This window comes from Trachypithecus francoisi, unplaced genomic scaffold (genome assembly GCF_009764315.1).
Source record: "Trachypithecus francoisi isolate TF-2019V2 unplaced genomic scaffold, Tfra_2.0 Lachesis_group6, whole genome shotgun sequence".
NCBI classification, from domain to species: domain Eukaryota; kingdom Metazoa; phylum Chordata; class Mammalia; order Primates; family Cercopithecidae; genus Trachypithecus; species Trachypithecus francoisi.
In genome coordinates, this window is record NW_022681471.1 from 117,560,180 (window position 1) to 117,573,632 (window position 13,453).

Sequence of the window (13,453 nt, forward strand, 5' to 3'; positions counted from 1 at the left end):
TTTTTAATTGAACTTTCACTTACTATTAATATGAAATTGGATGCATACATTTCAGTGGGTCCATCTCATAATCTGTACAAAAGGGTTCACTTCTGAGTTCAGTGTGACTTATTTCAAAATAACACAAGCAACAACAACAACAACAAAAGTTGAGAACATAGTGGAAGATTTGATGCCATCAATACTGGAGTGGAAAGTAGGCACAGACACACCAGAGCTGCCTGGCCCACTCACTGGGTACGGGAGCTGGCTGTCACTGGCTCAGGGGAGCTGACTGCTACATATTCAGGAATTTGTATGAGTCCATTTTTCAACTGTTGGTACCTGGAAATAACTCATGTTGGGAGTATTTGCATCACATGTTTGTTGAGTGACTGAGAGTGAATTTATGCTTTCATTAGAGTCTAGTTTTAAAAATTAGAATGTATTCAATTTCTCTGTATTTCGAATAGGCTGTGGTGGGTGCCTTCACTGCCATGGGCTTTTCTAGGTCCTGTTACTTGTTTCTGACAGGCCTCCCCAATGCTGGCTCCATTTTCTTTGCCCCATTCAATGTGCTGCCCCCTAAACTAGGAACTGAGCACTCTCTTGAACTTTCTGATTGCTATCCATGTCTGACTTGGCTGTCCGTGTGCCTCGCTGCCTGAACATAGTGTCTGTGTCGAGAAGGTGTGATAGTATTCCCCATCTCCCTTTGCTTGGGATTCTTCTGACAAATGTTGGCTCCCATAAGCAATTAGAGCAAAGTCTTCAAAACCATGTAGGTAGTCTTTGCTAAACTGCCTCCAAAGTCAATGTTTATCAGAAGACTGTTTAAGATAAATGTCTTCCTTGTTAAAGTGCCCACCTCCAATGCCACCATCATTATGCAAGCAAACAGTGGGCTTTTCTAAATGAGTAACACAACGAAAAGTGTTTACATTGTTAAATCCATACAGAAGAGCCGCTTACAGGTGTTCCTGGTTAGGAAGAAGTGAAAGGAGGGGAGTAGTTGGAAGGGAGACATCAACTCAATTTTCCATTCAATTGCTCCCCTCCTACACAATCTTAAATATATATCTTTCTTTGCCCTAGGCTGGGAGTAGGCAGGCTAGATTAATGGCTCCCTAATAATACCTTTTTCTGGTGCTGAGGTAGGGAGAACATTAGTTCACTAGAGCCTGAAACTGCAGTGGAATCCTGCTCCTTATTCCCTCAGACCAATGAAACTTATGCTGCAGCCCGAAACTTGAAAGGAAAGGAAATATAAAATATAATTATCTATTTATAGTTGCTTATGAATCTCTCTCTCCATTATTTATGAACATAAACGATAGCATCACATAAAGCCATTACTGGCTCTGAGCATTAAAGAATTACTAAGAAAAGGGGGAAAAAAGTAATCAGAGCCTAAATAACTTGAAATACATTTAGGTGCTACTTCCTCCATGAAGCCCTCCCTGAAGCTCTATGGAATGACTTGGTACATTTCTTCTTAGCCTCCCTATCACTGTATTGAAATGACCTGGTTACTTGTCTGTCTCTCCACTAGATCAGGGATTCCTTGTGGGCAGCATACGTTATTGCTTTTTGACTCCTAGGTTCTAGAACACTCCCTTGCCTTCAATAAAATTTGTTGAGGGGTTTGCTATTAAGCAGATCTTGAAGGCAGCCAATTTCTAGGTTTTAATCTTGGTCCCCAGCTGTCTCCTTACAGTCTCACCTTCAAAAGAAGCACAGAGCTGCTGCCACCACAGCCTCATTTGTCTGTGCTTCATTATCCACTCCCTCATGGTGGAAGCCAGGCTATTCCAGCTGTCCAAATAGAGAACCTACAGGGATGCTCACTGCGGCATTTGCTGAGAATGGCAGTTGTCTGATAGGTCAGTATTATTCATGGCCACCAGATGGCAGAAGCAGATTATGCTGATGAATACAGCAGTATGCTATTGTGTTTCTTGGACAAGGTTAAAAAAAAAAGTCACTTTCTAATTTTAATTCTACACTGCATGTTTTTAATTCCATGATGGCTATAATTCTTGTTTATGGCTCTCCGCAGTGCTATTAAAACTACTACACCCAAGATATGCTATTGAGCCAACCGCAAAACAAGCCAGTCTGTGGAGGGTAAAACGCATCTCCACAGTCTTCCTTCCAAACCCCAGAAGGCCCTACATCCCTGTCTCACCACCCCAGGAGGAAGTTCAGAGAAAACTGATATTGGCACTTGCTGTTCTTCTGTTCTGCTTTAAGTCTAAACATGACAAAGCAGTGAAATGTGATAGTTTACAAGCAGCTTGGTGTTATCTGGTGGAATCCATAAAATCCTAATCAGGGATGACTTATTAATAAAATAAAGGGATAAAAATAATTACACCTAAAGGGCTAATGTTACCCAAGCTTTCTAATGATGGGACCTGAGAAAGGATTTTGTGAGAACAATCAGATTCCTTTATAGTCATCCTGTGCCCTCAGTGTTCAACCAGTTTTCTGCAAAACTTGATTCAGTTCCACAAATGTTCATTGAGGACCTACTATATGTCAGCTTCATACTAAGTGCTTTGAATAAAATAAATTAATAAGATATCATCCTTGCCCTTGAGTTGCTCATAGATTAACGGCTTATTAGTGGTTGGTTGGCGAAACAGGCCATAGTGGTTGCTTATAAGATTATAAGTGGCAGGATGGGAGGATGTACAGAATATTATGGGAAGAGTGCCTAATTCAGGCTGCAAAGGAATGGCAAGTGTGGAAAGAAAGATTTTCAGAAGGTGGCTTAAGTTAAAAAAGAACTTTTTAGCCAACTATAAAATTGAAGTGAATGGTACATACGCCAAAGATGCTTCTAGAGGATACTGATTATCACTCTTCATTTTAAGTGTCACATTGTCTTCCCCTAATAACCAAGGAAAATTTTTAGAAACAATTGCTTTAGGGATATTAGGAGGTTAGCTCTTTCATTAAAACGACAAAAAAAGATGAGGAAGGGAAAAAAGAGGAGGAGGGAGAAAAAGATGGTAATTGAAGGCAACAAACTATTAAAGATGAGGATGGGGAAAAGGCAGGAGTTATACAAATGTGGAATACATAAGATGAAAACAATATTTATCACCATTTTGTTTCTCCACTTTGATAATGACATTAAAATATTTTACTTGCATTTTAATACTTTTGCAAAATGCGATTTCTTAAAAGAGTGCAGGGAATTTGGAAGACAGACGTTGAATATGTAGACACCATCTATCTCCATAGCAAGAATCTAAAGGCCAAAAAAAGCTGACATATCCCCTACTGATACCCACTTTAGGGGGCTCTAAAACAATGATGCTACTTTTTATTCCCCTTTTCCTAATTAGAATGGTTTTAAGGCACTGAAAAGCAACCAGTGTAAGAAAGAGCTGTATTCCTATTTTGACTGCTATGAGCCTATCTCTAGATTTCTCAGGACTGTGAGAGACATGTAAATATCAGTATCTATTCCATGAGACACAGTGTATGACAAGGAGGAAAAGAGCTCTGGCAGGCATTTCAGATGCTTAGGTTGGGTCCTGGTATCACACCTGACCTGCTATGTGTGACCCTGAGCAAGTTTCCTCACCTTTCTAGGCCTCCACGTGACCCACTAAAGAATGGGGGCATTAGACTGATCACTGGTTCTCAAGAGAAGCAGAAGAGCCCTCTAGGGGATCATTCTAATTGTTAGAATGATTGGGTGGGAGCCAAAGATGACAGCCATCCCATAATGCAAAGGATGGTCAATGAAAAAAAAAGTGTCCCAGGTCTCACACAATTTTAAATGTTCCATCAGAATCTCTTATGGGGAAAAGCCTAGTGCCTATTTATGAGTCAAACTCATATAATCCATTATAATCCAAAGTATTTATTTTTTTGCCCATATCTAATATATACTGAATGTACCAGTTTTAATGGCCATGCCCTCCTGCCCCTTGGAATAGTTTCTGAAGGTCTGTACTTAATCCAGACTTACTTTTGACAAGTGCAAACATCTGACTGCTTCATGATGTCTTCTAGTGAGGTCACGCCTGAGCATTTGCATATTGAAATAGATATTATTATAAATAATTTCCTTTCAATTTCTCTTTATTATCATATTTAGACCATAATGCTATTTTTTCTTACATGTATGGGTAGGGCATATTACCCATGGATTTCATTTCAGGGTAGAAACGGAAGCATTTCAAAGTACTTGCTACAACGAGGGGGTGTGTTGGGGCTGATGGGACAGAGGACACCTGGATGGGACAACCGCTGAGTTGTCTCCCACAAAAGCCCCCGAGCCCAGGATCTGTCACCTCTGCGCAGGGCTTGCAGGCTCTGCCGGGCATGGCGGTGCAGCTCCTCCACGCAGGGTGGCCTTGTGGCTGGGAGGAAGATGTTGCGCTGCTGGTGCCACGGGGCGCGGTAGTACACACTCAGCTTACTCTCGATGTCCAGGTTGGAGACGGCTGCAAGACAAAGAAACAGAGCATTGTCCATCAGTGGTTTTAAGTTGTGCTTTTGGCCAACCCTGGGGTGGGGAAGAGGACAGGAGTAAAGTCTGGGTGGAGTGGAAGTCCAGACTACTGCATTCACATTAAGAACTAACTCAAGGCCGGAGAAAGGTTTGGCATTTACGATACTGATAGGAACAACCTTTGCCCCTGAGCTGAGGCACAGAAGGCTCCAAGACACCAACCGTCTACCTATGACTAGCTAATTTCCTCTCCGTACCTTCATTCCTCACCCTTGGCACAGTCGCTCATCAACACTGACAAGCCCCTGGCTAGCCTGCTTGGGGGTGTAGATGGGGGTCCTGTTTCTGAAAAATGTGGAGGAAAGCCCCGGAGATGAATGGAAAGGCTGCCTCACCTCCAGCCTTCTGGCTGCAAGGCCTCAGAGCTGTAGTTCTGCACACTGCCCCCGCTGTCCACCTGAACTTTGGCCCATATCTTGCCCTGCCTCTGTCCCTTGTGGTCCCGTCCCCAAGGTATCCTTATCATGCCCTCCACCTACCGGCTCCATTGCCTGTCATCTTTCAAAGCATCGCTCAGTTTCCTTGGTTTCACCTAGGGGTGAGCATACACATTAAAGAAACCATCACAGGGGTAATGAGTATTAAGGGAGGGAAACTGCAGATGCAAGATGAGTTTTTGCAACTCATCCAAGAGATCAAGGAAGGAAGGCTTCCTTCCCCCAAACACAGCATTTAACCCACTCTCATCATCTTCATGTACACATGGATCCTAGGATGGAACGCTCCATGAGTTAAACAGAAATTCTGCTTGAAGCAGATGTTAGGAACGAGGAGGATTTTTACTAAGAAATGGCTGCAAAGAGGACCTTACAAGCACCTGGGTAGCCTGTCAGCCTCGGGAATAGCAAGAACTGGCCCAGTCTGTTTTACCCTCCAAACACACTATCCAGATCCAGACTCCTGTCCTGGCCCCACCCCACTCCTCCCACCTCCCAGTCTCATCTCTTTCCACTCTGGTTCAGTAATGGGGGATTGACTGAAAAATCAGGCTCTGTCTGCATAAAGAAGTCAACTCCTACCCAATGGGGCAGAGGTCATTACCAAACCCAACAGAGAGGACCATGAATTCATGTGCTCATGACAGCTGGGAGAAGGGACAGAACATAAAGCCTGTCTGTGGAAAGAATGGGCAGGAAGCCAAGTGGGCAGTCCTAGAAGTAGGGGAGCTTCTGAGCACCCCTTCCCTTAGGTTTGCCTTTTCAGGAAGGTGGGAACCAGGATAGAGAGCTGGGCCAAGGTGACTAAGAGGTAGACCAAAAGACTCTTTTCTAGTCCCTCATTCCCTCAGCACAGCTGACCAGAGGCTTAGGGTGGTAACTTTTGACAGGCCCTCAGAAACCAGGTCAAGTGGCCATGGCTCTTCAATTCTTGTGTGGGGAAAACCTGAGACCCTCCTATTTATCTTAATGTTGGTCTGAAGAAAAGACTCATCAGAAGTGCATGTCAAAAACACAGATTCCTGGGCATCAACCTAGACTTTGAATCAGAATTTCCAAGAGAAAGGTCTGGCAATCTATATTACATGAAAAGTTATTTTTATCATCAGGCAGGTTTGAGAAACACAAAATGTCTTCTGATGATGTCTTGGGATCTTGTGGGAGTGAAAGGAGTTGGGCAACTTGAGGGAAGGGAAGAGACTGATGAAAATGGAAACATCCATCCACCCATGGAACATTCCCACGTAGCTCTTAGTCTCAGGCATGGTGCTAGGTGTTGGAACACAGCACAGAACAAAACACACAGGAATCCCTGCCCTCATAAAGCATTTGTTTTCTGGCTTTGTGCAAAATGGTTTAACTGCGATTCTGCCTGGACAAAATAGTTTGGGAGCAATGACATTGGCAGACTCTTCCTATTTTGGTTTTATACAGTTCCCTAGGGATGGTCTCAGGCATCAAGACTCTAGAGGCCCTGAACACCAAAAATGTTATAGTCCTCACTCCTCCACCTCCACCTTTCTGCAGTAGGTGATCCCAAATTTCAGAATCAATGGGCATATCATAAAATTAGTGTAAAGATGTTCAGCAAATTATCTTCCTTCATTATTAATATTAAATATCAAGTCACCTGAAAAAAAGCATATTTGGTGCCCACGTTTTGTCGATACCCTAAACACATTTCTACTGTGCTTGTCAGGCAAGCCAGTGCTGAGCTTCTGGGCTGCTAAACTCTGCCTGCTGCTTGGGACTGTGAATTCACAGATGCAAAGAGTAATGCATGAGTTCCAGCATGGGCAGCCTAGTCACGGCTCCTGGGAAGAACCAGCCCTCACAATGACAGCCTTCAGGGCCAGGTATCCTCACCTTTTTCTTTCCAATTGAGAAATTGGAATCTTTTTCTTTCTCCATTGAGAAGCTATATCTGATTTCTGCCACACATTAGCAGGGTGAACATTTCACTCATCAGTTGCCACCATCCTGTCTATCTCTTAGACAGGGAAAGGAGGAAAACTCTTTAATGCCTTTGCTCTCAGCGACGTCATTTGGTCACAGAGCACTAACTAGTATTATGTGTCCACTACAGCCAGGCAGACAGGCACTAATGGAGCTCTTCCAGGGAAAACTGTCCCATTTTTCCTTCTTTAAAAAATCTATTCCTTTTCTTAAGTAACAGTTCAACCACAGTTGAATCCATTCATTCATGAGCTGCTCCACTGCCATTGTAAGGCTGCCCTGCATCTTTGGGTTCACCATGCTCCCTTTTCCTCCCTGTTTGACAATCTCACCATGGCTGAGTTATGCAAGATAGCAGGCTTAGTGCCCTAGGAATGTTTGTTCTCCTAAAAATGGAACAAAGCAAAGCAAGAAGGTTTTTCCTCTGTTTATTTGGATACATCCAGGGGCCACTGTGTGATAGGCAGAATTTTAGGATGGTTCCCAAGATTTCTGCCTTCTTGTGCATGTACCCTGTATAATCCCCTTCCCTTGAATGTGGGCAGAACCTGTGACTTACGTTACATTACAAGGCAAAAAGGGTTTTACGGTCTGTACTCAATCGACTTTGAGTTAATCAAAAGAGAGAGTATAATCCGGAGTTAATACTTAAGAGACAAGAAGCAGCAGAGATGCTCTCCTCTTGGCCTTGAAGAAGCAAACTGTCATGTTGTGGAGAGGGACATGTGGCAGGGAATGGCAGGAGGCCTCTAGGAGCTGAGGGCCTCACTCCTACAACTTCAAGAAACTGAATTCTGCCGACAACTTGAGCACGGTGGCTCAAGCCTGTAATCCCAGCACTTTGAGAGGCCAAGACGGGCGGATCACGAGGTCAGGAGATCGAGACCATCCTGGCTAACATGGTGAAACCCCATCTCTACTAGAAAATACAAAAAAATTAGCCAGGCGTGGTGGTGGGCGCCTGTAGTCCCAGCTACTTGGGAGGCTGAGGTAGGAGAATGGCGTAAACCCGGGAGGCAGAGCTTGCAGTGAGCTGAGATCCGGCCACTGCACTCCAGCCTGGGTGACAGAGTGAGACTCCGTCTCAAAAAAAAAAAAAAAAGAAAGAAAGAAAGAGAACTCTGGGCCTGAGATGAGATGAGATGAGCCCAGCTGACACCTTGATTTCAGCCCAGTTAACCCTGAGCAGAGGACCCAGTTAACCCATACCCAGACTCCTGACCCATGGATATTGAAACATAATAAATGGGTGTTGTGTTAAGGTGCTAAGTTTGCAATGATTTGCTATGCAATAATAGAAATAATAGTAGAAAATTAATTGTAGTAGTCTGTCCATTCTCATGCTGCTAATAAAGACATACCCATGACTGGGTAATTTATAAAGGAAAGAGGTTTAATGGGCTCACAGTTCCACATGGTTGGGGAGGCCTCACAATCATGGCAGAAGGCAAAAGAGGAGCAAAGTCACGTCTAACAAGGTGGCAGGCAAAGAGATCATGTGCAGGGGAACTCCCCTTTATAAAACCATCAGATCTCATGAGACTTATTCACTACCATAAGAACAACATGGGAATAACCAGCCCCCATGATTCAATTACCTCCCACTAGGTCTCTCCCATAACACTGGGAATTATGGGAGCTGCAATTCAAGATGAGATTTGGGTGGGGACACAGCCAAACCATATCACTAATGCACATTCCCACTACTTTATCTACTTCTCTAGAGTCAGTCACTTGCTTTGTCTTGTCAACTCCTCCCCTCTGTTACTGCTCCCCAAAAAAGGGGAAGATAATGACAAGGGTTACAACAGGAAGTAAGGCTCTATGTGTCATTTTTATCCTCCACAGCAGGAAAAAGGTTATTTGGATGTATCATTTCCCTCATCTAAGACTATAAGCTCTTGTGGGAAGCTCCAACCATATGCCAAGTTCTAAGCCAGGTGCATTATATTGATAATATCATGGTACCCTCACACAACTCAAAGAGGAAAATATTGCCCCTATTTTATAGATAAGGAAATGGGAACTCAGACAGAGTAAGTACATTTGCTAAGTCATCCACCTGGTAAGTAGAAGATCTGGGATCAGAAACCATCTCTGTTTGGCTTCTAAGCTGCCACTCTTTCCCAAACCAATATTGAAATAAGTTTCCCTAAGCTAAGGGTGATGGGGTACAGGAAGGGGAATGGGTCGTCTGCCACATAAAAAGGATCTAGTGCTTTTCAAAATAAAGAGAAAAGATTCAGAACTGCTACTATCTCTATCATCCATAGCATCAGGTATAACCAAGGACTGAGTGACTCTTCTAGAAAGTGCCTAGCAGGAGGTTGGGAAGATGGGTTCTACTATACCAGAAAGACAACAGCATAAACAGATAACCACAAAACCAAACTGCTGAAAGAAAATGCCATCGCAGGAAATGTCCACAGGCCAGTGAAAAGTCTTTATGGACTGATCTTAGTTCATTCCCTGTCGAACACTGGAGATAATGGAATTGTCTAGATCTTGATTCATAGTGATGTATTGGAAGGATGGATATGGTCACTGGGGTCCTCTGAAATGAGCTAACTTAGACACTAAGGAAAACTAGTGGCTGCCACTCTTTTGGAAAGACCAGGCCCATTTCTAAGAGCAGGAGGAAGCCTGGTTTTAGAACTATTGGGAAGGGGTAAAAATCAGGGGCAAACTTAGTCTTGCCCCAGCCTCTCCAGCCCCATCTCCCCTGCCCTGCTAGGGGTGTTACTCATTTAATCCTCTCTTTCCTAGCCTTGTGAGCATCCCACACTGCCTTACAGCTTTATGCTCTCTGGGAGCAGTGCAAAATGCTTATTCTTGGCCTCCCTTCCTAGAAAGCCTCCTTACCTCACATCCCCACCCCACATTGGCTTTCTCCCCTGCTACTCCTTCTTCCTTAAGAAGGGAGAGGTGACAGCTGAGATCAAAGTTTGACTGCTACGTGTGGTGAAATTTTCAGAAAAATGCACAAAATGACTCAGAAATGGAATTTGTACTCCTTCAAGGGAGGGAAGAAAAATTTTTAAATGTTCTCAGAGTGCCTGCAGACACATTTACCCACCCACACCTTGCTAATCTTCTTCCTGCCCTTCTACCATCACAGCCACCCCCAACACACAGCTTTGTGGGCAGGAACACATCCCTCCACAAACCATCCGTTCTGATGCCCCATGACAGGGAGGAGTGTGTTGGCATATTAATCAATTAATAAGCATCTGAAATTGTCAGTGTCACAGATATGTAGCCAGTATGCTCTCCGGGTCTCTGCTACACTGAAGCCAAACCTCAGGAGCCATCAGCTTGGTAAGCAAAATGGAAAATCTCCCTAAGGTGTCTGTTGCTGCTGCCTGAGTGCTCAGATCTATTGGGAGGATGGGAAGAGGATTTCACCAAGTGAACCCCATGGTAACCATCCCCTTGCCCACTCTGCTTGGCAGTTTGGAGGAAGGAACAGGGTAAATTACAAGGAGAGCAAGGACCATCAAGGCTCCTGTCACCCGCAGAGCAGCCCAAAGCCAGAGCCAGTTTCCCAGAGTCTTTCCTTGCTGGGCTTCCTGTTCTATAGAACCATAACAATTCAGATTTGTTCCCCACTATGGATGAAATGTCTAATGTTCATCTCTCAGCATCAGAAAGATCTAGGTCTCTTAACAAATTCCAGCATCTTGAAACATTCCAACACTTACAGGAGAACATATCTGTGTTTATTTGTACACTAAAAGGACTAGAACAATTTTTCCCATAGAAATAGTTTTCCCAGCTTCGAAAACAAAATGATGCCTCATGCCAGCAAGACTGTTTAATTATTACTGTTACCATTGTTGTTTTAATGTCCAACATCCTGTGGAAAGACCAGTAGAAGCCTGGGTTCTAGTCGCAATTCTGTCACCCCGTGACATTGTGCAAGTCATTGAACCTTTCCTGGATTCAAGTTCCCCATCTTTACAAAGGAGGGGTTTGAACTTTTTGATCTCTGAGTCCTGTGCTGTCCTGCCTGTCCTGTCCTGCCCTCCATTTGATGCCAGTCACCAAAATCCACCCAGACTCTGTAGTTAAGCTATGGCAGGATGGGATGGTGAAAAGAGCCTGGGCTCTGGGATAGAAAGATGGATCACAGCATCAGTGTGATCCAGAACAAGTCTTCTATGAAAGGGAAATCACAGACCCTTCATGGAGTGGTTCAGGCTCCAATTAAGTAACAAAGTCTTTGGCATGTGTCACTGCTTAATAAAGATTAGTTCCCTTTCCTGGGCTGAAAACAAAAGAAGATTGGGAGGCCAGGATTCGGGTCCAAGTTCACAAGAGGAAAGTCTGGAGCTCTCCAAGTTTCTTTTTGCTTTATTTTGCCTGTCTTCTTGTTGGGTGAAGTATAAACAAAGATGAGACTACTAAAGATCACTCTTTGAGGGTCTCATTTCTGAAAACTGGAAAGAAGACTGCCCACAACTGGGGAGCCTGTGACCTCTCTGACAGGTTCAATGTCCCCAAGTCTCTGCCATCTGTTGACATGGACAGCGTTTAGTGAAATGACTCAGTGATCCTAACTCTCTGAGCCAGTGGCAGAGCTGCAGTCCTAGACATTCTTCTTAGCAGCAGTTTGTAATTTACTTGTTTATCTTCAGGTCATTCTGCTGCCATATTCTATACCAGACACTTCCTCCAGAATGTAAGCACATAGTCATCTGTCACAGCTCAGCTATTGTTTTAAGAAAATTCCTTTAGGCATCTAGCAGAGTCATTAGATTCTACTGCTGGAAGGGACCTCGGAAATTATGGACTTCTGTATTTTTTTTTTTTCCAAACTGCAAGAGCATGACCCATTAGTGGATTGTGAAATCCATTTAGCAGGTCAAGACTAGCATTTTAAAACTGCACGTTCTGCACATGTACCCCAGAACTTAAAGTATAATTAAAAAACAAACAAAAACAATGAAATAAAATAGAGCAGACTGGAAAATACCCACATGCACTGTATGCAGTGTTGTTTTGTAAAGCTATCCCTTGTGTCACACATGTGCATGTGCACACATGTGTGTGTGTGTATGCTGGGTTGTGATGTAAAAATGTGTTTCTTACTCTGATTAGCAGTCAAAACACTGTGAAAGCCATTGTTTAGGCCACTCCTTTCATGTGCTGATGAGAAAACCGAGATTAAAATATTTGACCCTAGATCACAGAGCTGATTTTTGGCAGAGGCGAAAACCAAAGCCAAGGTCTTCTGAGCCCAGGCCCATGCACTTCCCTCAGCAGCCTCCTCCTTCCATGGGGATAATCAGACTAGCTTCTGCACCCGTCGTTTTTCTCGGTCATTATTTTCTACCTTTCACATTTATCAGATTGTCCTTAGGGGGAAAAAACACTTCTCACCTGTGGATAGTACACATTCCATCCATTTTAAAATTCCAGGTGCACTTCAGCTCAGAGAGCAGTTGTTGGGATGAACCAGCCACAGAAGCCAGGGTTTGCCCTGTGTTCCTTTACAGAAGGACACACCCACCAAGAGCTGCTCTGAGGGGACTATGGCTGCAAGAGAGGGCCCTGCCCATTTACCACTAACAACTATGAGCCACTTTGAGACTTAGAGTATATATATCATCAGGGAAAGATGACATTGATGGAAAACCTTTGTTACCGCAATGGAAACGCACATACTCCCCTTTCTTCCTTCTCGTTAAAGATAGAAAGCTGGGTATTCAATGTATTCAGGTATTCAGTATATGAAATATCTGAACTCCTTTCCTTCCCTGTGTTCTGTCTCTTTTGCATTCTGAGTTTTCCAGAGCAAATAACTCAGAAGAGGATTGGATCAGGGAAAAAGGAGAGCCCAACTTGGTTACCTTGGTTGGCTTGTATACCTAGAATGCCTGCACTGTTTGCCATCTATCTACCCTCCAAGCCTCATCTTCAACAAAAGCCTTCTACCTCCCACCCCCAAGCTGCTGGGCCACTCACTGTTTCCCACCTCTCATTTGCACTCCTCACAGACTATCTTAGATTGCCATACACATCTGCAGCCACATCCTTATGCCCCTGACAAGAGGAGCCACAGCTGATACTTCTTGAGATCCCTGACAATGCCAGGCATTGTCCCATATAAATTCTTAAAGGAAATGTGTTTGATTGCTTTTGTTACTTGTTAATGACTCCCTGTATACTTTGGCAGGGAAATGAAATTGGCACAAATAGCTCAAGTGGGGTTTTACACCAACTGTGGGTTTCATTTATCCACAGGATTACAATAGAAGAAATTTAGATCCAATACAAAGAAGAATTTTCAACCACAGGGGTCTAGAGAGGGGATGGATGGAATTATCAAAAGAGGTTAGAGAGAAGGAGTAGAGAGGGGAATGTGGTAAAAGAAAGAAAAATCGCAGGGGTGGGGAAAGTGAGTGGGGGAGGGCATGACCTTAGAGAGACAGTACACATTCTAGGGCCTGAGGATATTTTAGAAGAGTCTCTGATTTATAGAAAGCACTGACTCAGGTGCAGTACAAACTTGGTTTTGCAGCAGGAAAAATGTATTAGATAAAGT

The 13,453-nt window shown here is 43.7% G+C and overlaps 1 protein-coding gene across 1 annotated transcript in view; it reads right to left on the reverse strand.

The window, feature by feature from the left end:
* NHS (NHS actin remodeling regulator) overlaps positions 1-13,453 on the reverse strand; it is a 365,929-nt gene that overhangs the window by 42,446 nt on the left and 310,030 nt on the right. Inside the window, 1 exon segment of the mRNA XM_033201209.1 lies at positions 4,293-4,445. Coding sequence (XP_033057100.1) covers positions 4,293-4,445 — 153 coding nt within the window.